General features: G+C 35.0%; 1 protein-coding gene across 3 annotated transcripts in view; it reads left to right on the top strand.

Annotated features, from left to right (window-relative positions):
* FEZ2 (fasciculation and elongation protein zeta 2) overlaps positions 1-25,835 on the top strand; it is a 75,827-nt gene that overhangs the window by 3,275 nt on the left and 46,717 nt on the right. For all 3 annotated transcript variants that reach the window (XM_016428256.2, XM_001371641.5, XM_056813269.1), the window contains exons 2-3: positions 9,112-9,220; positions 17,730-17,846. In XM_016428256.2, the coding sequence (XP_016283742.2) occupies positions 9,112-9,220; positions 17,730-17,846 (226 nt within the window). The remainder of the gene's footprint in view (positions 1-9,111; positions 9,221-17,729; positions 17,847-25,835) is intronic.

Genomic DNA, 25,835 nt, shown 5'->3' with positions numbered 1-25,835 from the left:
GTTCACATTGTTCATGCTCACATTGATAGGTTATTTTATGTTAAAGTATTAAAGTATATATATATGTATAATAAGTGAAAAAGTATTTAAAATATTAATTAAGTTTTTACTGTATACTAGGCCTTTTTCCTAATCTTTGGGGATACGAATTAAAAGAAAAAAGAGAGAAAGTTCTAGCCCTCAAGGACCTTAACTAATTGGGGAAGAAACACATATAGGTAAGTGGTGGGCCAGGAAAAGAGTTTTTGTCTGAAGAGTCACAGCATTAGTCAGTTGATATGGAGTCAATCCTAGTTGGTTAGGGTGGACTGTTTTACATTTATTCAGTCAGTAAAGAAGACCATTGAGTCTCAGGGCAAGAGTTCCTAAGATAAATAAAATTTTACCAATGATCTGGATCATGGTTTTTAAAAATCTGAGCCACAGAAGTTCAACAAGTTTTGAATGATGCTGGGCCAGTTGGACAGAATCAAAGTAGCTAACATTAACAGTCACATGGTTAGCATGAATGTCTGGATGTGAAGAGTATGTGTGCTTATATATATGAGAATGAAAGCTCCTCCACCTAGTTCAAACTTAAGTTAGTGTTAACTCAGGATAGACAAAGGGAATAAAGGATTCCCTTTCACAAGTGTAAACTCAGAATGGAGAAAGAGAACAAAAAAAATCCCATTTATAACAAAAACAACAACAAAAAATAAGATATAACAGAGAAAGCCTCTGACATTGTATAACTCCTATGGAGAAAAGGAGCAGAGTACAGAGGCAACAGGAAAGAGTGACAAATAAGCAAACACATTCAAATTTTCCAAAGAAATAATGGAAATTGGTCATAAACTCTCAAGGAACTAAAATTGGAGTTCAAGAACCAAGCAAGAAAGATGGAAGAACAATGGGAAGAAAAGTGGGAGAAAGAAATGCAAGTAATTCAGAAGGAAAATAACAGTTTAAAAGACAGACTCTGCCACTTGGAAAAAGAGGAATAGAAATCACATGAATTAATAAACAAATCGGAGACCAGAATTGATCTGCTGGAAACCATGAAAAGCAGGTTAGACCAAACTGAAAAGGAAAATCAAAAGACCATAGCTGAAAACCAGTCTTTAAAGACTATAATTGGGTAAGTAGAGGCTAATGATCTCACAAGATAGCAAAAATTAATAAAACAAAGTCAAAAGAATGACAAAAATAGAAGGAAATGTGAAATATCTCATTGAGAAGGTGACTGACGTGGAAAACAGGTCTAGGAGAAACAATATGAGAATCATAGATCTACCTGAAAAACCTAGGAAAAAACAAAATCCTTGACATCATCTTACAAGAAATTATCCAAGAAAATTGCCCTGATATTCTTGAACAAGAGGGCAAAATAGACATTGAAAGAGTTATAGATCACTCTTTATATTAAATCCTCAAAAGACAATTCCCAGAAATATAATTGCCAAATTCAAGAACCTCTAAGCAAAAAAGAAAATATTGCGAGACAAAGAGACAATTCAGAAATCAAGCAGCCCCAGTCAGAATTACACAGGATCTGGCAGCTTCCACACTAAAGGACTGCAAGACTTGGAATATGATATTCAGAAAGGCAAGAGAATTGGGTCTATAACCAAGGATCACCTACCCATCAAAACTGACTATAAACTTCCAGGGGAAAGTATAGGCATTTAACAAAATTTAAGATTTCCAAGTATTTGTAAAGAAAAGACCAGAACCAAACCGAAAATTTGATGACCAAATACAAAATTCAAGAGAAACATGAAAAGGTAAAGAAGAAAGAGGGAAAAAAATTTTAAAGGGCTTAAGTAAGTTCAAATTGTTTATATTCCTCTATGGAAAAATGATATTTGTAACTCAAAAACTGTTTTTACTGTCAGTAGTTAGAAGAATTATTCATAGGTAGAGGTTGGGGAACTAAGAGGTTGACGATGATATGTAAAAAAGGGGGGAGGAATAGAAGATGGCACCAAGAACAAAAGTTGAAATTTTGCAATTGACCAGTGCTCAAGGGAAAGTATCTTTTCTTTCTTCTTTTATATTGTTGTAAAAAGCTTTCTATAAATGTTTAAAAGTGTTATTTATGTATGTTTGAGATTTTTCCAAAGAAGTCAGTGGGGTTGTTGTGGAACATGGCTATATATATATATATATATATATATATAGACACACACACACACACACACACACACATGGAGTAGTAGAAAGACCATTGGATTTGGAGTCAGTTCCCTGGGTTTTAAATTCTGTTTTTTCCTCTTAACTAATTAAATTGTGTGACCTTATGATCCTGTCATAACTTTTCTGGTCTTTAGTTTTCTCACGTTGATAATGTAGGAATTGTACTCACCAACTTCTAATTTCCATTTAGCTCTGTCTTTAATCCTGTAACTGATATAGTTCAGTTACATATGTGCAGAATATCCTTCCAAAACATAATTTATGTCTTTCCCACCCACAGAACTACCTTGTAGTTCAAGCTCTTATTACTTCTTCCCTGATGACCTTCTGATTCATTTCCCTGCTTCCAGTCTGTGCTCCTTTCAATTTATCCTTCACATAGCTACCAAATTAAGATTCTTAATACATAGCCTTACCTGTATTTTTCCCTTGATTGAAAACTTTACTTGCACCCTGTTGTCACTAGGATGAAATGTAAATTCAGCCTGGCATCTCAACTCTGAACAGTTTGGCTCCCACCTGCCTTTCTAGAATTATTTTATATCACCGCCCTTCACTTTATGTTCCAGCCAAAAGAGGCCTATTAGCCATTCACTGAACTTAGTATTTTAGCTTTCATCTCTGTGGATATCTTTGGCTACTATGCCTGGAATGTTGTCCTTCTGTCCTTGTCTCCCTTCCTCCACTCTAAATGGCCCAGAGGTTAGTGTTCTTTCATTAATGAAATTACCTTGTACTTGTCTGTTTATACCTTGTATCTTCTACATAAACTCTCTTGTGATATGTATTATTTCATTTTGTCTTTGTACCCCCAATGCCTAGTACAGAGCCTGGCATGTAGGAGGTACTTAAAATGTTTATTAAATGTCTGTTGACTGATAATATTAAGATTTTTCCCTTTATAGTGAATCTGAATCATTTTGGTTCCAATTGTACTGTCCTTAACAGTGACAGGCATTGTCATTATTCTGTCACATACTTGGAATATTAAATTTTTCTTTGGTTGTCTCTAGGCAAATTGTTCCCAGTCCTTTTTTATTTTCTCATAGTTGTTAATTTCTGACTTTGAGTGCTCTCCAAATAGTAGTCATATCATTTTAATGAATACTTGACCAGTTCTGAGTTATGTCACTCTGGAGATTATTGAAAAATCTTTAGGTAGAATGTTAGATAGCCAGCCAGCTGAGAAATCTTCAGGATCATGACACTTCTTTGAGCCATGGTATCAGCTAGAGAACTGAAGAATAGAAGAAATGGAGACAATAGGAATGGATATGTATGGGGAAAATATTCAATTGTGAGATGCTTGCTAAATCAAAGTGAATCTCAAAGCCAGGTATTATTTTGGAATTATCTGCATTTTTGATTATTCATTAAATGCCTCCTTTCTTGACATATATTATCCATACTCCCAAGAGTAATACTTTTAAGTATCTTTAATTCTTTACTCTCATTTTTATATCTTAGTAACAGGCTTGCTTTTGAGCATATATATATGTGTGTTTCCATGTATTTTAAAATATGTATACATCATATACACACTGAGCACTGCAATGCTTACTCAAATATCCATTATTTTTTTGTGGGAGTGGGGGTAGGGGGAGGCACACTCATATTACTCTTCGGACTTTGTGTAGTTAATTTGTGTGGTGTTTCTTTTTCTGTCTTCTATTACATATCATTTTGTTTATTTATGTCTAACCTCTATAGCTTTTCATCTAACTTTTATTTTTATATAATTATGCTATTTGCCAAATTTTCTTTGGGAACTGAACCTTAAATTTTATCTAAGAGGTGGCTTTGCAGTTTGCTTCTTTTTCTGAAATAACTTGGCCAGTGAGGTGCTTAACCAACAGTATGTATCTGAGCCTAGAGGATTCTTAGAGATTCTTTATTTTACTCCCTTCATTTTAAATGAAATTGCCTAAAGGCAGGAATGATAGAGCTTGAGTCATGACTGAATTCTCTCTTAATATCCTTTCTGATTAGCCTTCTAGCTTAATGTCTCCATAAATAAACACAATTATATTTGTGCTACAGTAGTATATGAATTACTTGGGATAAAGTAACACAATTAAATTTATTGACTTTTACAATAAACTTTAAAACATAATTTAAACTTCTGATGTATGTCATTTTGCTTCAGATATTTGTTTTACATGAGCTCACAAGATTTCAGCACATATTTTAATATTCATCATTATCAAATCACATTTTTGTAATGTTGCTTGTTTGAGTATATCTTTGATGAAGATTTAATTTTTCCAAATCTGCCCTTTAATTTTATCTCATTGGTTTTCAATGGATTTTAAATCAAGAGAGTTTTTTAAGCTACTGAAGCTTAAATCTGAACTTACTTTACTCTTTATTTATCAGAGTTCAGTGTTCCCTCACTGAGGACATGTATAGGCTCAGTGGAAGTGGAAAATCTTCTAAACATTTTTGGTAAATATTTTATGGCAGTGAAGATGCCAAGATCCTTCAGGCTTACATGAATTTTTGACAATTTTGGTATAGTCTTGAATGGAAAAAGTTTCATCAATAAAAATTACCTTTCTCTAATCTTCATTACCCAAGACCAGTGATGGCAAATCTTTTAGAGACCAAGTGTCTAAACTGCAACCCTCACAATGCATGTGAGCTACCCCTTTATCCCAGACAGGACAAGGAGGAAGTGCTTCCATTGGGCTACTGGGCAGAGGGGTAAGTGATGTCAGAAAAGTCCTCAGGAGCTGTGATGAGGGGTGGGGATCAACCACCTCTGGCCTATGTGCTAAGCTTAGGTCTGCCAAAATGGTCCTAAACTTTGTATGGTCTTATGTCCCTACTCCTGGTTTTCCTCCTATCTCTCTGGCATCTGCTCACTGTCCTTTGCTATATCTTCTTCCAAGTTATACTCACTAAAGATGGGCATTCTTCAAGGCTTTGTCTTGTGTGATCTTCTCTTCTCCCACTCTACTACTTAACTTGCTGTTCTTGTAAACCTCCAATGGATTCAGTGATTATTTCTATGCTGATGATTCTTGATCTACTTTCTTCTAACCAACTATGTCCAATTCACTATTAAATATCTTAAATTGGATGTCTCATAGAAACCTCAAATTCAACATGTCTAAAACTGAACTCATTACTTTTCTCTTAAGACCTTTTCTCTCTTCAACTTTCCACTTACTGTGAGGGATATTTCTATTCTCCCACCTGTCCAGCCTTGCAACCTAAGTGATGTCTGGGTTCCTCACTTTGTTTTACTGCCCATATCCAATTTGTTGCTCAATCTTACCATTGGTTCTACATTTCTAACCTAACTTTCATACACTCCTTTCTTTCTTATGACATTTTAACTAGCCTGTTGTAGGTCTTTATTACTTCATACCTGGTCTGTTGCAATATGATATTGGTTGATCTCCCAGCCATCTCCCTCTCTAGTTAATTCTCTACTCAGGTGACAAAACTGACTTTCCAGAAGCATGGGTCTTACTGTGTTTTCCTCTCTAGCCAATAATTTCACAGGCTTCCCATCACATTTAAGATCAAATATATAAACTCCTCTCATTTGTATATGAAGCCTTTAGCAAACTAGCTCCACTGCCTATCTTTCCAATCTTCTTATACTTTATATGCTCCTATGAATTCTTTGATCCACTGACACTGGCCTGCTTGGTGTTCCACAATCATGGCACTCCATCTCTCAGCTCTGGGCATTTTCTCTGTCTATTCTGCACACCTGGAATACTCCCCCTGTTCATCTGTATCTGCTAATTTCCTAGAAGTCCCAATTTATATTCCTTCTAAAGAGCCCTTCCCAATTCTTCTTAATTCTAGTGCCCTTTTCTCCATTAATTATTTCTCTTTATCCTGTACATAGCTTGTTATGTACATATTTTTTTGTCTTCCTTAGTAGACTGTAAAGTTTTTTGAGGGCAGAGACTGACTTTCTTTTTGCTTTGTGTCACCAGTGTGTAGGATAGTGCCTGATATATAGTAGATACTTAAATGCTTCTTGACTTGACAATTGGTTATAAGCTGATTTTTAAAAACTAGATCTCTCCCATTTTGAAGAGGACTGTGCTATACTTTAGCAGACTTAGAAACGACTTAGTCAGTTGCAAAGTTATTCTGAATGATTAGGCCTTTTAAAAGCAGTATTTCATCACTGTTTTATTTGCAGGTGTGCTTTAGATTTCAGTTCTATTGTGTTCTCTGAGAATTGTAATCTATATACATTTCCTGGGAGTAATACCTGTTCTTCAAAATTCCAGTATTAAAATCATAGCAAAAGAGAGAAATGAACAGTACTAAACTGACTGCCTTACCAGAATTAATTTAAGGTGGGGGAAATCAGACTAGTCTGGTTTCATCTTGTCTTGGATAAGATGTTCTGTCAGCCTAATGTGTGCTTATATGCTCATGACCATTGCTGTCATAAAATGAAACCCTATCAAAATTATTACTTATTCTGAGTAATCCTCATATCACTGTGCCCAAGTGGGTTTGTGAGGAAAGTACTTTTTCAAACCTTAAAGTATTATAAAAATATGTATTATTAAGTGATTTGTTTGAAGTCCCACAGCTGATTAGTAGCAAAACGGGGCCAATAGTTCATATCTCTAAATTTCTAATATAGTATTCTTTTTACTATCTATAGATATATAGTGTATATATATATATATATATGTGAGTGTATATGCACACACATAGTCAGCAAGTATTTACTTAGTGCCAAGAATTGTGCTAGTCACTAGGAAGACAAAGACAAAAACTGAACAATGCCTTTCATAGAGCTTATTGGGGAAAACCATAAAGATCTTTGTAGGCAAGTAGATTGATAGTTACTGATGTTCTCTCTGAAACAAGGTAGTAGGTTCGAGGGTGTGATTTTTATTCCTTTGATGGCTTCTCTTAATTTATATATCTTGAGAATTGATCTTATTATGCTCCACAGATTATTTCTTTCATCACGGACTGTCTCTGTTTCTTTTTAGTCTAGTCCATTTGCTCTTTTCATCTTTGTTTTCTCAGATTTTTTTAGTCTAAAGTCATAGATTCATAGCCTTTGCTAGTGAAAAGAGTTTGTTGTAAAAAAGTTTTCATGTATCTCTTCCATTTTTCAAAATGTTTGTTGCCTTCCAATTTATCCTTAAATACAGGCAGTTCTTGGTTTACATAAATTCACATTATGCAAATTCGACCTTATATTAAGGATTCTGTAAGAACTGTTGAATGAGGATCTGATTGAGTTGCTAGCCACAAAGACTGTGGAAGAAAGAGAAGCTGCAGAACCTGAGGTCAAACCAAAATAGTTCACAACAAAACGGTTGGCAGAAGCATTTCAACATTTGAGTGAATTTTTTCTTATATTGAAAAGATGGAACCAAATACATTTAGAATTTTTAAAGTCCAAAGTGTAGTTGAAGGTAATACTGCTTGCTGTTGTCAGATTTATGAGGAAAAAAGGAGAGCTACTATCCAGATATCCCTCGATAGTATAACTAGCCATCAATGATAAAAGCTGGGTGCAGTGAGTGGGGAAGGGACAACATACTGCACAATAATGTTAACTTTACTGTATATCACCATGCATGTTTTATCCTTAACTTTACCTTTTATTTCATAATTCTGTTTATATCATGGTATAGTATTAAATATGTCTATATGTACATTTTATGACTTCTGTAAAGGTATTTTTTTGTGAATGCCTTTGTTTTGTATAGGGTAAGTGAAGTGGGTGGATAGGGATAGATTCACATTATATAAAAATAGTTTTACATAGTATCCACTTATATAAAGTGAGGACTGTCTGCACTCTTAGGATAACTTTGCTAACTTGTGTTTCTCACCAAACTGCCTTAAGACTTTCCCCCCCTCATCCACTGACTCTTAATGTTTTCTGATGCATTTACTTTCCCATTTATATTGCTAGTTGAAAATGAGGTACTGCAGTAGATGTGAGCTGTAAAATTTATGACCAACTTATTCCGTCTCCACTATCATTTTCTACAGTGAAGGAGGAAATGAAAGTTTCTATCAGTCTCTTCTTTACCTAACATTTTGTACCTTTATCATGAATACTTCTATTTCCTCATATTTCTATCTTTAACTCAGTTACAGAATACATTTCTACAGAAGACACCAAACCTTTTCAATAGGCAGAAAGATCATGCATTGTTCTGACAAAGTTTACAGGTTTGGAAATCAGAGTTGAAAAATATATCTCTGCACATAAGGTGGAAACAGGGTAAAGAACCTAGGATTTTACTCATTTGAGAGATATGATTACAAATCCTATCTCTAACTCTAAGACCATAGCCAAGCCTCTTATTCTCTGAGAACCTTAGTTTCCTTGTCTGTAAGATGTGGATAATACTACTTGTAGTACCTACCTCACAAGTCTGTTGTGAGGATTAAATAAGATAAGTAAAATATATGAAGTATTTTGCAAACTTTAAATGTATATCATGTCAGTTATTATTAGAATATGCCATTTATAGAAGCTAAAAACAGGTAAGAAATTGAATTTGTGCTAATATTGTACCATACTGTTTTTCTTCAGAACTTTTTTTGTCTCAAATTCAATTGTTATCATTCTGCCTTTTACATGACAAATATGCCCTATCTTTTCTATTGTTACTTTTCAAAAAACTTCCATTTCATTCTTACTCATCAGGATTTCTTTTTTTTTTTCCCCTATACTGAAGATAGAACCAGAGGAGTTACATTCAAACCTGTGTCTACTACTTAGTTTTTGTATAGCTTTTGGAAATTCCCTTGACTTCTCTGCTCTTGATTTTCCTAATATATAAAATGGTGCAACTGGCTAAGATAATGTCTTAGGTCCCTTCTATTTCTAAATCCCATTCCTCTATTGTAATATAAATTTAAAAAAATTTGTAGAATTTTAACTTATATTGACTATAGTTTTCTTCTTTTTTCAAGGATTTGGAATGCATTAACAGATAATTATGGTAATGTGATGCCAGTTGATTGGAAGTCATCCCATACCCGAACTTTGCATTTGCTGACCTTGAACCTCTCTGAAAAGGGGGTAAGTCTTGAATTTGCCCATTTATTTTTCTGATTATCTCATTTTTAAAAATTGATATTAGGACATATATAATTGGTATAAGAAACTAAATAGTTTTCTCATTTATGTAAATATTCTACAACTGAAATAGAAACACATTAAGCTACAAATTCATAATTATGTTCCATTACAAATTCATAGACTTTGGAAGTATCTAATATTATCAGCTTATCCCAAAATCTATCATAACTTTTTATCTTGTGTGATTATGTCTCTATACTCTCATAAATTCTTGATTCTTGATGGCGGCAGAGGGATATGTTTTCCGCATTCTGAGGACCTTCTAGTTGATCTCCAAACATTATGTAGCTATCATTTCAACAATCAGGCTATTTATTTGTTATAATTTGCTCATGTTTCCTGTATAGCCTACAGATTTTTCTGTCCTTACATCTCTTGGTTAATGTCTTTTGTTTATAGTATGGCATTGATAATATAGCATAGTTTTATGTCCACCATGCATTTCTCTAATCCCCTTTGGTCCACTAACAATTTTAATTTTTTGGAAATTGTGGTAGTTCATGATTTCAACTACTGAGTATCGTTGGAAGAATATTGTATTAAAAACAGAGAGAAGCTTAGGGTCATTTAAAGTGACATTCAGGTTCCTAAATGTAGTATACAATATTCTGTTTATTTTATTAATTTATTGACCTAGATCATTATCCATCTGTAATGTATAGTATGATGTGTGTTATTGATTGGTGTTATAAGCTAGTCGTTCACTCACATCATAGTTTAGACAATACAGTTTTTTAGTTACATTTAAGCCAAAGGCTAATAAACAACAGTGCTCAACACTTTGCTAGGCCAAAGAAACTCACTTTTGATGTATTAAGTGATAATACAAAGTAAGAATATCAGCTGCTGCTTAAATGTACTTAGAAATGTGGACCAGAATGCTAACACACATACAATGTGGTTACTTGTGTAATTTTGAGGAACTCTCATTCCTTAGATGGAGAAATAAGGGTTGAAGGCAGTGAGGAAAGGGTTGATGAAATTGGCTTCCCTCACTACTCCCTCCTTGAGTCCCTGAATTACTTGAGGGAGATAAAATGGAGATCTCCCCTCAGTGAGGGCTTGCCCCTTGATGGCCGTGCTCGCCCTCAAGGGCAGCATGGAAGTCTTCTCTCTAAGGAGAAGAATGTGGGACCTCAATATGGATATGCACTGCTTTGGGGCACTCACAAGCCTCCCTCTTGTGTCTTCTTGAAAACTGGAAACAAGATGGAATCTGCCAATGGGCTTACTCTGTAAATGTAAATAAATGAGATTGAATTTGCTATCTGACTGCTTATTTGATTTAATTGTTGATTGGGGCAAAGAGTTAGAGGGGTTGTGGTTCACCTTAAATCTCTTTCTAAATAAAACTAATTACTGAAGTACTAGTGCTTCTTGTAAGCAGGGGAGAGGTAGAATAGGGGAGAGAACACTGCTCACCAATTTGAGTCCAGTATCTCAATAGTTCATGGAATGAAAGTCTTTGAAGAAATTAGGTTTCTTGACAGGAACCAACAATGTTTTAATAGGAACCCTTGATGTTATAATTTCTGCCAGTGATGGAAATCTCCAAAAGGTGTCTTGAAATAGCTCAGAGAAAGGAGCCTCCTTCCACTCCCTTCTGTGTCTCAGCACTCAAGACCCTCTCCTCCTTAGGAGAATTTCCCAGAAGTCCTTGTTCAGTTCCCAATTGTAGTTCTTGCCTCATGCACTGTAGAGGTCTCAATTTCCATTTTCCCCCAATGGTTCTTTTGTCCTATTCCCCATTATTACACTAATTAGGCGATTATTGTTAAACTTAAGCCAGAATGTAAGTCTCTTAAAATCAGAGGCCTTTTAGTTTTTGTTTCTGCATCCCTAGTGCCTAGCACAGATCTTTGTACATAGAAGGTGATTAATAAATGTTTGTGGATCTGAATTGCCTGGAGAAGAGAGAGAAAACTTTCAGGGGTGGGAGGGATAGGGATTTTGTCTTCAAATATGGAGGAAGGATTTCTTCTTTTTGACCTCAAGGTAGGAAACCAGGAACAGTGGGAGGAAAGTGCAAAGAGAATTATTTCAGCTTGATGTCAACATTCTAACATTCAGAGCTGTTCAAAAATTGAATGCAATACCTCAAAAAATTTCAGGTACCCCCCCCTTCTCAAAGGACATTAAGTAGAGACCTTAAGACCAATGATCATTTATATTATAATGGGGATTTCTTTTGTGCATGTGTTGGAGTGGGTTACTGCTGAGGTCCCTTCTACATGCCAGATTGTATGATTTTATGAGTGTCTGAGTTAGAAGTGAGGAGGGTATATATTCCAGGCATCAGGAAAGTTAGTGCAAAGGCATGAGGCCTAGAAATAGAGTCTTGGATATGGGGAAAAAGGAGAAGGGGCATTTGTTTGGATCATAGAGTGCAGAAAGAAAGTAATATATAATGAGGTTAGGGAGATAGATTGGGGTCAGGTGGTGGAGAGCTTTAAAAGCCATACAGAGGAATTTATAGTTTATACTAGAGACAGTGTGGAGCCACTGGAGTTTGAATAGGGAACTGACATGATCAGATCTATGCTTAAAGAAAATTACTTTGGCAGCTGTATGTAAGAGAGATTTGACTGGGAACCAGGAAAATAACATATATAATGACTATAATAATGCCAAGAAAAAGCAGTAATATAAAGGTGACTGCTGTGTAATTATACTGACTGTTCTTGGCCCTGGTGAAGAGGGAAGGAAGTGTACCTCTCTCTGTTAGTAGGGAAGCATGTCCTCATCTTCCTCCTATCTCCTTTGCACTGGTTATCCTCCCTATTTGAATATACTCTTTCCTTAGCTCTGCTTCTGCTTCCCTCTTTTTTTTTTCCCATGATACAGCTCAAGCAATACCCCTTACATAAAGTCTTTACTCATCTCTTTAACTGCTAGTGCCTTCTTTTTCTAGCTACTTTGTGTCTTATTACCTTTTATTTATCTAGTAGATATTTCAATATATGCATGTCTTCTTCTCCAATTGAATGTAAGCTCCTTGAGAGGAGGGAGTATTTCTTTGTATTTGTATCTTTAACACCTAGTATAGAGTATGATCCACAAAGAAGAGACGAGGTCAAAACCAGCCAACAAAAGCAACAGTATCTCATAGAATATGCAACATTTTACATCCATAATTCCTGTCAATAAAAGAAGGAAGATTCACTTCTTCATCTCTGGCTCCAAGAATAGGTATAATTACATACATATACACATACATATGTGTTTGTTTACATTGCTTTATTCTTTGCATATGTAGGTTTTTTGGGTTCTGCTTACTTCATTTTTATCTTTTCATATGCTACATCTCATTTTCCTCTGAAAACTTCATGTTCTACTTCTTATGGTATTCCATTATCTTCCTATACTATATTTTGTTCAGTCATTCTCCAGTTGACAGCTCTGAATCCTTAGTTATTCTCTTAAGCAATGATTATATTTTCTCTCACTTCCCCAATATAATATTAGTCCTGGGTAGGGGCTGGAATATCTTGCTCCTCACTGCCACTTCCTTCAAAATTTATTTTCAGTAACCCTTTTTCAAAGGCCACTCAGACAAAAATTTTCATTCATTCTAATTTTTGGTGGCTTTAGTATACTGACCCCCCAGGTTATTTTCCCACTTTTTTTCAGAGTTCAGCACTTGGGTCATCATCTTCTCTCCCCCCAACTTTTGTTTTCATTCTAGAGAAATTTAATGTTTATATATATGTTCCCTCAAATTTGCTAATCTAATGCTTTAGCCTCTTTAAATCTTATGATCTACTCCTTCACTTCACCTCAGCTGCAAAGTATTTTCTTTCCTAAATTAAAAAAAAAACCTGTCATTCCCCTTTCTGACCATAACCACCTATCATTCTAGTTCTTTCTTTGCATTATCTCTCCAAAATCTGCTCTTTACTCTCATCTAGATATTTAGTTCCTCCACTCCTCCACACTGGGTAAGTGGGTCCTTTTTTGTATCTTTGTGCCCACTCCCTTGGCCCACCCTTCCCAATAAGCCCATTCTCGTCCTTATATAAGTTGCTATGTATTTGTTTCCATCTATATCCTTGCAAGCTGCCCTTGGAAAGAGCTATAGTGTGTGACAGAGGGTTTACATATAAGAAATAGTAACAAACCTCTGTCACAAGTGGCACAGTAGATAGAGCACAGGGCCTGGAGTCAGAAAGATCTGAGTTTATATCTAGTCTCAGACACTATCCAGCTTTGTGTCCCTGAGTAATTTACTTAATCTATTTGCCTCAGTTTCCTAAAGTGTAAAATAGGGAGAATAACAGCATCTACCTTGCAGAGTTGTGTGGATCAAGTGAGATGGTAAAATGCCTGGCACATAGTAGATGCTATATAAATGTTGGTTCACCTCCCCACCTTTTTCCCTTCTCTCTGTACTTTTTCGAGCCATTTATTATTCCTGCTATGAATTCACTTTCTTCCCTTTTACATCTTAGCCCAATAGTTTGTCATGTCAGCTCTATTTTCTGTTTTTTGATCTCTTTCCCTCTTGTCCTGCTGACACATATCTTTTGGCAGACTGTATTCCTGAATGAGACCTACCATCCACCTCCTCTAATCTTACTTACAAGTGGCTGAATGAAGCTGGAAGAAATCTCACAACCAGGCTGACAGGGTGTATTGCAAATTCATGTTATTCAATTTCAGTTGGGCTTTTTGGTGCATCAAGCCAGTCCTTTTATTTCTCCCGAATTAACTCCCTGTCTCACTCCACACAGAAGCTTTTCCAAAGCTTCCTACATCTTCTCCTACTCTCTTTCTCTCAATTAGGCATCTCACCTCTACTGAAAATATTGAGGCCATTCAACATGAGCTCCTTCTTTTCCCTTTCTTTTTATCTTAGAATTCCTTGACATCATCTCCTACTTTCTTCTTACTTTCTCCCAGGTCCTGACAAAGTAATGTTCCAAATATCCAAACATCTTGATACATGCTCTTGGTCCCAACCACTTCCAGTCTCTCCAGGGGATTGGATGCTCAATCTTAATCTCTCTTAAATAGACACATTCTCTCCTGTTTTTTCTTTCTCTGTTTCTTCTCTTCTGTCTTCAAACATGATGAAATCTCCTAACTCTTAAAAAAATCCTAGAATTTTACTAGATTCTGCCTTTCCATCAAGCTATCATACTATATTTCTTTTCCATTTCTTAGGCAAACTCTTGGAAAACTTGCCTTTACTCACTTCTCAGGTCTTTGTGATCTATCTTTTGACTTTATCACCCAACTGATGCTGCTCTCTCCAAAGTTACCAGTGATCTCTTAATTGCCAAATTTAGTGATTGTTTCTCAATCTCAACTTTCTTGAGCTTTGTGCTGCACTGGTACAGCTGACCCCCTTTTCCTGGATACTTTCTCCTCTCTGAGTTTTAAGGACTCTCCTCTTGGTTCTTTTCTTAATTGTCTCACTGCTCTTTTGACTTTCATACATGTTTTTCCAAGATTCTATACTAGATCCTCTTTTCTTTCTCCATTTGTGATCTTGATAACCTCATAAACTCACATGATTTTAACTGTCAAGATTATGTAGATGACTTACATTTATGCATATGTATATGTTTATATATATGTTGTTTTTTTTTTTGAGAAAGAGATATACATATATACCTGCAAATACTCCCTGAAACTTGCTTTTTTCCTGAGGTCATCACATATCTTGCTAGCCTATTGAATGCTCATTATTCCTCCCTCCGAATTTATAGATAGAAAAGGATTAAGAGGAAGAGTTGACATATTTTGTGTTTCTCATTGCCATTTTCAGACCTTCTCTTTGTCACTATCATTCAAAAATCACCTTTCCTTTAAAATGTATTCCATCCTATCCAGATCCTTGTTACTGTTATCTGTAGATATTTAAATCATTCTTCCTTTCTCCACACCTCCCAGTAAGTTTAATGCCTGGCTCATAAACTCTTTATCCACTCTAACCTTTACTTGCTTTGAACACCCTTGTTTCTCTGTTCTTAAAATTCTTCAACTCCCTTCACCTCCCTTTATCTCTAGTTTAATTCAGCCAAATAACTTAGTGGTCTGAGGAATTTTAATTTCCATTAGCATCTAGGTAACTACTATTGTTAAACTGAACCATATTGTTTTTATTAAACCCTTACTTTCTCTCTTAGTAACAAGAAAGATGGGCAAGGGCTAGGCAAACAAGATTAAGTGATTTGCCCAGGGTCACACAGCTAGGAAGTCTGAAGTCAGATTTAAACCCAGGTCCTCCTGACTCCAGGCCTGGTACCCTATCCACTGTGCCACCTAGCAGCCCCTATTAACTGGTTTTTAAAAGAAATCACAGCATTGACTTCTGTTAACCTTTAGGATTATAGCACTAATGGAAAAGAGAAGTATGCATTTGAATCATAGTCATTGAAGAACATTTGATTTTCTAAAGTAAGAAAAGTCATTCAGAAAAGCCAAGGCATATTGAATTTCAATTTCAGTTTTTACATAATTAAAATTCAAGATGGTGTATTATAAAAATGATGAGTTGTTTCTAGAGCAAGGCAACTTGTACATTCCAGGCATTTACATGAGTATATTTTTTCCATTTGGTGCATCTTAAATTTCATTCAGGGAAAAAGCACTACCAGTTCTGTCTATAGCTCTGGCACAGGATTTGATAATGGAAATGCTTGGCAATTATAAAGGAACATTTATGCTGAATAATGACACTCATGACAGCCAAGGTTACCTTGCAAAGCCTGGAAGGAATTCCAGAAATTAGTATATTCCAACCTTGGTGGAATAAGGGGAAGAGAACCATTTCATTCATTCACTGGGAATGTGATATGGGACCATTATTTCTGATGTTTTGGTCATAATGGAAATTATTCTGATGGTGTCACCACTTTAGGAAATTTTGGCATCAGAGTTAAACTATTTGCTATCTTTAACTAATAAAGATGTTTTAAAGACATGCTTATGTTGATAGACAGCTTGCAAAAGATTTCAACTAGCATATACCTATGCTATGATCCTCTGTTCCTTACTACCACTACAGAAGAGAAAATGTGTAGGATTTTGTTTGAATGAATTACCATAGATATTTCCTTTGGTAAAATGATGGATTAGGATATAAGGAGTATATTAGGAATTTTTACTCTTTATTTCATTATTAGACAGATATACATATAACTGTGTTCCATTAGCTACAGACTCAGAAAGTTTAATAACTCATTATATATGGGCAGATAGGTGGTAGGGTGGATAGAGTAGTAGACTAAAACTGGAGTCAGGAAGATTTATTTTCAAATCTGGCATCAGACACTTACTACCTGGGTGACCCTGCTCAAGCCACTTAGCCCTGTTTGCCTCAGTTTCCTTAATCATAATGACTGAAAAATAAGAGAACTGTAACAACAACAAAATATGATATAGAAAATATTTGCTTTGTTTGGGTAAGTTACAGGTAACTATACCTCTAGCTGTAACTATAACTAATTCTGAAGCTGATTTAAGTTTTGGATTCAATTCTAGAGAAGATGTTAGTATATTTTTAGTACTTTTGAATGAGAACTTACAGTCACAAAATGAACTCAACTTCATGAGGATCCTTCGAACAAGAAATGATCCTCAGATAGTCCTGGAATTATATCCAGATGGTTCCATCCATGGTGGTAAGATGATTCAATTATACTAGAATTTTATACAAACTGAATTTAGTCAGTTTTGGAAATTTTTGATTTATATATTTAGTAAAATATAATAAACATTGGGAGAGTGGTATGAGGGGGAAAAGGCAATTTGTATCATTTATGTTTTATTGTATTTTAGTTTATTTTGTTAAGTATTTCCCATTTGCATTTTAATCTGGTTCTGGCTGCACTGGAAATGCTGTTCATAATGCATTTACACCCTAGTTTTAGATGATTAATGATAAATGCCACTGTTAATTTTAGTAATGTTCATCATGAGACTTGTTGAAATTAAGAGAGATTCTTTTCTGAGAGAGAAAAGGCTTATCCAAAGAGACTGAGCCAATGCAACAAAATGAAGACAAATAGTCTAGGTTTGTTGAATTTATTTCCTTTGAATTAATATTTGTATAGTGAACGGAGTTTATAAGTATCTAGTTTCATACTCTATACACTTCCTACACAAAATAACAATAACCATCAATCTTTGAACTCCTGTTGTAAAGTCACTACATATTTCTGTTTCCTTATTAGCAGCAGTCATTTCTTTGTCTTATTTCTTTTAGGAGTTCAGATCAATGGTTTCATATTTGTTTTCTTTTATGTTGAAGTATAGAAATAATGTAGAGGCTAATGTTCCCTCTGAATCATTTCAGCTTCATTTCAAATCATTCCTGCCTTTGAATGATGAATTCCTAGAAAAATGTTTTTCTTCTTTGCTCATCTTCCTACTTCTTCCCACTAAGATTTTGTTTTTTTAAGAAATTTTATTGTTATTTTTTATTTTGTGTTTTTATTTTTAGATAAATGACAACTTGATTCTTGATGCATCAGATGATGAAGAGTTGAGGGAACAACTGGACATGCATTCTATCATAGTCTCCTGTATCAATGATGAACCACTTTTCACTGCAGATCAGGTTTGAAAAAATATTTATTAATAAAAATAAAAGTAAAGATTGAAAATGATTTTCAATGAATTCTTTAGGAGAATCATTGTTGGAATTTAATTTTTTTCATACATTTAAAAATCTTATTTCCCAAGGTAAAATCAGGAAAATATGTACTGTATAGGATCTTACATGTTAAAGGTCTAACTTTATAGCATTCATGGCACTGATATTAGAGTCCTATGCTGCTTAGGTTTACTGAAAAGTAGATAAAATACAATAAACCTACATATGAATATTCACTTTGATTAAACCCTGGATAAAATCATCAGCTTGAGTCAGAAATGAATGCTCATTGCTTTTGAAAGAAGTGAACATTTTCTGTGGAATGTTACAGAATTCCAATTCTGCTTGCATATCGAGCCAGCTGGACTAGCTTTTTCATTTTCTACATATTCTTCCCACCTCTGCTATGCATGAGTATATTTCTAAAGATCTTTTTCCTGAAACCATATTTGCCATGGTTACTGAGTGTCTGAATTCTACTATTCTGCATTTTAGGCAGTATAGCAGAGGTCATTGAGGGAATGGAGTATAACAGAGATAAGGAAATATAGATGAAGAGGAAAATAGAAAGTATGGTGGCTAGATAGTTTTCTTCTTAGTTATCGTTAGACACACATAATAATAGACCTGGAAAGAAAGTAAATTTTAGAAAGGTAATTGATTAAAATGTATTTATTTAACCTTACTTGAAAAGACTTTCTGAAAAATTAATATAGGATTATAGGGCTAAATATAACCTTAAAATTCATAGTCTTTCAACTATCATTTTGCCAAATAAAATTTAAATCATTTCATGACCTACCTTAATTTTAAGACTTTTACAGGGGACAGCTGGGTAAGCTCAGTGGATTGAGAGCCAGGCCTAGAGATGGGAGGTCCTAGGTTCAAATCTGGTTTCAGACACCTCCCAGCTGTGTGACCCTGGGCAAGTCACTTGACCCCCATTGACTAGCCCTTACCACTCTTCTGCCTTGGAAACAATACACAGTTGTTATATATAGATTCCAATATATAGATTCCAAGGTGGAAGGTAAGGATTTAAAAGAAAAAAAAAAAGACTTTTACAACAGCTTTCCACATCCTTTTTAAAGTACCATGTTAGAATGGTTAGAAATGTTTATGGTAGCAAAATTCCTTTGCCTAACTAAGGTAATTCCTTTTCTTTTAAATTAAATTTATTCCTATTTTGTCCCTTAATGAAGGTAGAAGATAATATTTCATATTTTAACCCTCATAAACTTGGGGGATATTAAATCTTCTCATATATTTATTCCTTTCCTATCAACATTTAAATAACTATTTTTTTAATAGCCTTTTTGCACAAATATTTTCTGACAATAACTTTTGTGGCTCTCCTTTGATATTTTTCTAAGTTTTTGTGTTTACCTCAATGGTAGACTGCAGAACAAAATATTTTAGTGAGAGTTTGAGTAGAAGCAATCATTTTGGAAGCATCATGCTCACTGTAAACTATAATGGCAAATAATTTACAAGTTTTTTTGTTTTGTTTTGTTATGATCCATAAATCTGTTTGTAAGTCTTGAAGAAAATTATTCCCAATCTTGTTTTAGTGTTTCTGCTTGAAAGAATTTTTATGTGTCCATGTTTTTCACATTTTATATATAATGATATATAGGTATATATAATTTGCTGCTAAGGGGATATTTTGCTCCAAAGGGATTTCTTTCATCTTTTATTTGAAAGATTTTTTTCTTTTATGTTGTTTGGATTACTTTTGTTTTTGTTTGAATGAATTACCATAGATATTTCCTTTGGTAAAATGATGGATTAGACTAGATGACCTCTAAGATCACATTTGGACTTGTCCCAATAATTTAATGAGGAGTATTAAATTACAGTATATGGTAAATTTTATATTTCATTGAATTATTTTACCATAATTTTATTAACTCTCATATATGTGTATATATATATACACCAATATTCATGATTATGCATGTGTTTCCAAAGTGTTCTTTGAATTGTCATAGAAAGATTTTTACATTTACTTTAGTAGTAGTTTTAAGTATATCTTGTTATATTCTAATTCTTTGAAAACAGATAGTCTCTATTAATAATATATAGTTATTTTCTTCTTTTTAATAAAAATAATATTTTTTTGTTTTTATTTTCACATGTCTTTTTTAAATTTGGGTATCAATACATTTTTTTTAAACCCTTACCTTCCACCTTAGAATCAATACTGTGTATTGGTTCCAAGGCAGAAGGGTGGTGAGGACTAGGCAATAGGGATTAAATGATTTGCCCAGAGTCATATAGCTGGGAAATACCTGAGGCCAGATTTCAACCTAGGACCTTCTGTCTCTAAGTTTGGCTCTCAATCCACTGAGCTACTGAGCTACCCCCGCAATATTTAACAAAGAATAAAATAAGAGAAAAAGCAGTTTGGCAAAACTAACCAATATATCAACCAGTGTGGAAAGGAAACTAGAAATAAGTTCTGAACTTTCTGCCACTGTGTTGGAACAAGCAACAATGGGAATATCAAGAGAGAAGAAATTGTCACGACTGACAGTTGGTGGGGGAAGGGGCAACTGGGAGTGGCAGTTGGGTCTTGTGACTAGCACTTCCTTCCTGCCGGTGGGACTTCCTTCCTGGTGTGGGAAGTATGAGAAGGTTGTTCTTCAGTCTCTGGAGAGTGGTGCCAATATTTTGTTTAGCCCGAAGATATTGGCTCAATCAGCTCTGAAGGTCAGAATTGTTCTTCTTGTTTTCTGTCTACTGCTAAGATTCTGAAATTGACAAAACTAGTACAGAGGATGGGAGTGGGGAAAACCTTCCCCCAGCCTGTGAGGCCTGGCTTTAGCTCCAAAGGTGAGGAAGACTCCAACCATATTTAGGGACATCCCTTGCCCCTCTTTCCTGATACCTATAAAATCCAATCTGGTTATTAAACTTTATCTTATTTGAATTTGCAGTCAGATAAGTGGATTATCTTTTCTGGGCATAGAGGGAGCTGAACATCAGTTCAGTCATTCAACAACAAACAGTCCTTATCAGACCCCTGCTGCTTCCTCTCAGCAGGGGGCATCTCTCTCCTTTGCCTCACCGAGCAATATTCCCTCTCTCCCCTCAACTCCTCCATACCTTTCTACAAACCTTCCGTTATCCCGTTTCCCCATTTCCCCATCATCTTCCTCAATAAATATAACACCAGTATTCCACATTCATAGGGGCCCATTTATACAGATAGGAAATGGAATTGCATTTTTTCATCTCTTCTTTGGAGCTAGTCTTGGTTATTAAAATTACATAGCATTCAGTTTTCTGGTTTGTATTCTGTTTATATTGTTATAGTTGTGTATTTTGTTTCCCTGCTTCTATTTACTTTTGTTTCTTCATCATTGCCTTTAAGTGTTCTCATGCTCTTCTGAATTCTTTTTATCTTTATTTCTCTGATGCAGTTGTATTACATTACATTTCTCCATTCACTGAGCATCTAACTTACTTTCAGTGTTTGATACCACCAAAAGGGCTGCTATGATTATTTTATTGCTTGTGGGATCATTCTGCTTGACTTTCTCTGAGTACATGCCAAGAACTCTGGGTATGGATGTTTTTGTCACTTTCTAAAGGGATAATTCCAAAATTTTTTAGCATGGTTGGCTAGTCCACATCTTCATAAGTAATGCCTTAGTGTCTTTTCCAAGCCTGTCCAATGTTGACTATTCCTGTCTTTCATTGTCTTTATGAAAAGAGAATCAACTTGTTGGCATAGTGGATAAAGGACTAGATTGGGAGTAAGAAAAACAGATTATTTCAAATTCGATTTCAGACATTAGCTGTTTGGCTCTGGCCAAGTCATTTCTCTCTCACCCTCAGTTTTTTCAACTGTAAAGCAGATCTAATAAAAGCACTCACCTCACAGATTTGTGAGTATCAATTGAGATAACATACATATAAAATGCTTTGTAAATCTTAAAATGGTACATAAATGTTAGCTACTTTTCTTAATAATTTTGCTAGGTATTAAGTAAAAACCTCAGTTGTTTTGATTTGAGTTTCACTTATTAATGATATGGATGAGGGTAATTAGACTCATTATTTCGTTGATACATGAAACTCCCAGTGAGGAAATCCCTGTTACCAATGCTTCTGCTCTGCAAGCTGCTTAGAGTTTTAGAGAACTACTTGGAGTACTGTGACCATTTGGAGCACAGTGACTTGTGAAGGCCACTCATTTATTACTGGTTGGAAGTTCCTTTGAGAATTATTTTTCTTCACATCTTTTCACCAGTTTTCCTGTGGACAGTGGCCCTTAGTATTATATTTTTGAATTTTCTATGTGTTTTGTATTCTTCCTTTAAAAATTTTTTTGAATTAATTTATTTAGTCAATATAGAACATTATTCCTTGGTTACAAGTTACATTATTTCCCTCCCTTCCCTCCCCCCACCCTTCCTGCAGCTGTCGCACAATTTCATTGGGTATTGCATGTGTCCTTGATCAGAACCTGTTTCCATGTTGTTGGTGTTTGCATTAGGATGTTCATTTAGAGTCTACATCCCCAGCCATATCCCCTCGACCCATGTATTCAAGCAGTTGTTTTTCTTCTGTTTTTCTACTCCCACAGTTTTCCCTCTGAATGTGGATAATGTTCTTTCTCATAGATCCCTCCAAGTTGTTCAGGATCACTGCATTGCCACTAATGGAGAAGTCCATTACATTTGATTGTACCACAGTGTATTGGTCTCTGTGTACAATATTTTCCTGGTTCTGCTCCTTTCGCTCCATCAGTTCCTGGAGTTCATTCAAGTTCCCATGGAATTCCTCCACTTTATTATTCCTTTGAGCATAATAGTATTCCATCACCAACATATACCACAATTTGTTCAGCCATTCACCAGTTGAAGGGCATCACCTCATTTTCCAATTTTTTGCCACCACAAAGAGTGCAGCTATGAATATTATGATACAAGTCTTTTTCCTTATTATCTCTTTGGGGTACAAACGCAGCAGTGGTATGGCTGGATCAATGGGCAGAAAGTCTTTTAGCACCCATTGGGCATAGTTCCAAATTGCCCTCCAGAATGGTTGGATCAATTCACAACTCCACCAGCAATGCATTAATGTCTGGAATTTGCCACATCCCCTCCAGCATTCATTACTTTCCTTTGCTGTCATGTTAGCCAGTCTGCTGGGTGTGAATTGATACCTCAGACTTGTTTTGATTTGCATCTCTCTGATTATAAGATTTAGAACACCTTTTCATATGCTTATTGATAGTTTTGATTTCTGTAACTGAAAATTGCCTATTCATGTCCCTTGTCCATTTATCAATTGGAGAATGTCTTGATTTTTGTACAATTGGTTTAGCTCTTTATAAATTTGAGTAATTAGACCATTGTCAGAGGTTTTTGTTATGAAGATTGTTTCCCAATTTGTTGCTTCCCTTCTAATTTTGGTTGCATTGGTTTTGTTTGTATAAAACCTTTTTAATTTGATGTAGTCAAAATTATTTATTTTATATTTTGTGATTTTTTGTAACTCTTGCTTGGTTTTAAAGTTGTTCCTTTCCCAAAGACCTGACATGTATACTATTCTGTGTTCACCTAATTTCCTTGTAATTTCCTTCTTTATATTCAAGTCATTCACCCATTCAGAGTTTATCTTGGTGTAGGGTGTGAGATGTTGATCCAAACCTAATCTCTCCCATACTGTCTTCCAGTTTTCCCAACAGTTTTTATCAAAAAGTGGGTTTTGGTCCCAAAAGCTTGGATCTTTGGGCTTATAGACTGTCTTGCTGAGGTCACTTACCCTAAGTATGTTCCACTGATCCTCCTTTCTGTCTCTTAGGCCGTACCAAATTGTTTTGATGACCACTGCTTTATAGTATAGTTTGAGATCTGGGACTGCAAGGCCTCCTTCCTTCTCTTTTTTTTTTCATGATTTCCCTGGATATCCTTGATCCTTTGTTCTTCCAAATGAACTTTGTTATGTTTTTTTCTAATTCAGTAAAAAATTTTTTTTTTGGTAATTCAATGGGTATGGCACTAAATAAGTAAATTAATTTGGGTAGGATTGTCACTTTTATTATGTTGACTTGTCCCACCCATGAGCAGTCGATGTTTTTCCTATTGTTTAGATCCAGTTTTAATTGTGTGGAGAGTGTTTTGTAGTTGTGTTCATATAGTTCCTGTGTTTGTCTCCGCAGATAGATTCCCAAGTATTTTATATTGTATAGATTGATTCTAAATGGAATTTTTCTTTCTAATTCTTGCTACTGGCATGTATTGGAGATATATAGAAATGCTGATGATTTATGTGGGTTTATTTTGTATCCTGTGACTTTGCTAAAGTTATTGATTATTTCGAATAGCTTTTTGGTTGATTCTCTGGGGTTTTTTAAGTAGACCATCATATCATCTGCAAAGAGTGATAGCTTGGTCTCCTCATTGCCTATTTTAATACCTTCAATTTCTTTTTCTTCTCTTAATTGCTACAGCTAGTGTTTCTAGTACAGTGTTAAATAATAGAGATGATAATGGGCATCCTTGTTTCACTCCTGGTCTTATTGGGAAGGCCTCTAGTTTGTCCCCATTGCAGATGATGTTTGCTGATGGTTTTAGATATATACTGTTTATTATTTTTAGGAAAGGCCCTTCTATTCCTATGCTTTCTAGTGTTTTCAATAGTTGTATTTTGTCAAAGACTTTTTCTGCTTCTGTTGAGATAACCAGGTGATTTTTGTTGGTTTGCTTGTTAATATGGTCAATTATGTGAATGGTTTCCCTAATATTGAAACATCCTTGAATTCCTGGTATGAATCCTTCCTGGTCATAGTGAATAACCCTTGTGATGACTTGCTGGAGTCTTTTTGCTAGTATCCTATTTAAGATTTTTGCATCTATATTCATTAAGGAGATTGGTCTATAGTTTTTTTTTCTCTGTTTTTGACCTTCCTGGCTTTGGAATCAGTACCATAAATTTGTCGTAAAAGAATTTGGTAAAACTCCTTTGCTTATTCTGACTGTAAAGATGAATTTAGAGTTGTGACTTTAAATCTAGATTTAAATGGTTGCCAAATAAAATAACCAAGTCAGTCTGGAAATTTATGGTAATTTAATTAATATGGAGGGAAGGAATTTAAGGAGAAGAGAGAGGGAGAGAAAAAAGAGTTAATTCAAACTGCTCCGGGTCAGGCTGAGCCAGGCATAAGTTAAAGGCCTTGGCCAAAGGGACCTCTCAGCCCAAGGGAAAAGGAAGTCTGTCTTATCATTCACCATGAGACTGTCTCAAGGAAGCTGTCTGAGTGATCTCCTCCAGGCTGAGTTCCAGTATCGAACTGTTGCCCAGGATGCTCATAGGAAGTGATCAGCCAGATCCAACTTTCCAGGCAAAGAGTTATTGAGAGATGAAAAAATCCCAAATATATAGACCCTTCACCCTCGTGTCTCCACCTCTAAATTTTCACATTTACCAATCACATCAAAGGCTTTCTCCAGAACTGCCCATACTTTTAGTTCTCACCTTCTTTGATTAGTTTATATCTTTTGAGCTACTTAACACCTCTTTGTTATGTCGTCTTTTGTTAGTTACTTGACCTTTTTGTGATTAATTTAACCTTTATAGTTACTTAACACATTTTTGTATTAAGGTCTAAAAATAGACTTAGCTTAAAGTTCTAGCTTCACTATAAGGTGAGAACTAAGCACCTTCATTGTTCAATTAGGAGATTACAACTTTATCTTCCCCTAAAGTATGTCTAAGTAGGGTGGAGTAAGTAAAGTACTACAAGACATTCCTGATTCTGTTAAAGAGAGTGTCTTCATTTTTATAATCAGGAGATAGCTAAATCAAATCTTCTAAAGAACAACTTGAGTAGGGTGGATTTGTTTTTAAAAATCACAATCCCCCTGAGGCCTGAGGAAATCTCGTCCTTCTAAAGAAACTTTTCTTTGTCAAACTGACCCACAGGTACCGAATTCAATT

This window comes from Monodelphis domestica, chromosome 1 (assembly GCF_027887165.1).
Source record: "Monodelphis domestica isolate mMonDom1 chromosome 1, mMonDom1.pri, whole genome shotgun sequence".
NCBI lineage: Eukaryota > Metazoa > Chordata > Mammalia > Didelphimorphia > Didelphidae > Monodelphis > Monodelphis domestica.
The sequence above is the reverse complement of the archived record's forward strand: the minus strand, read 5'-3'. Positions and strand labels throughout refer to the sequence as shown.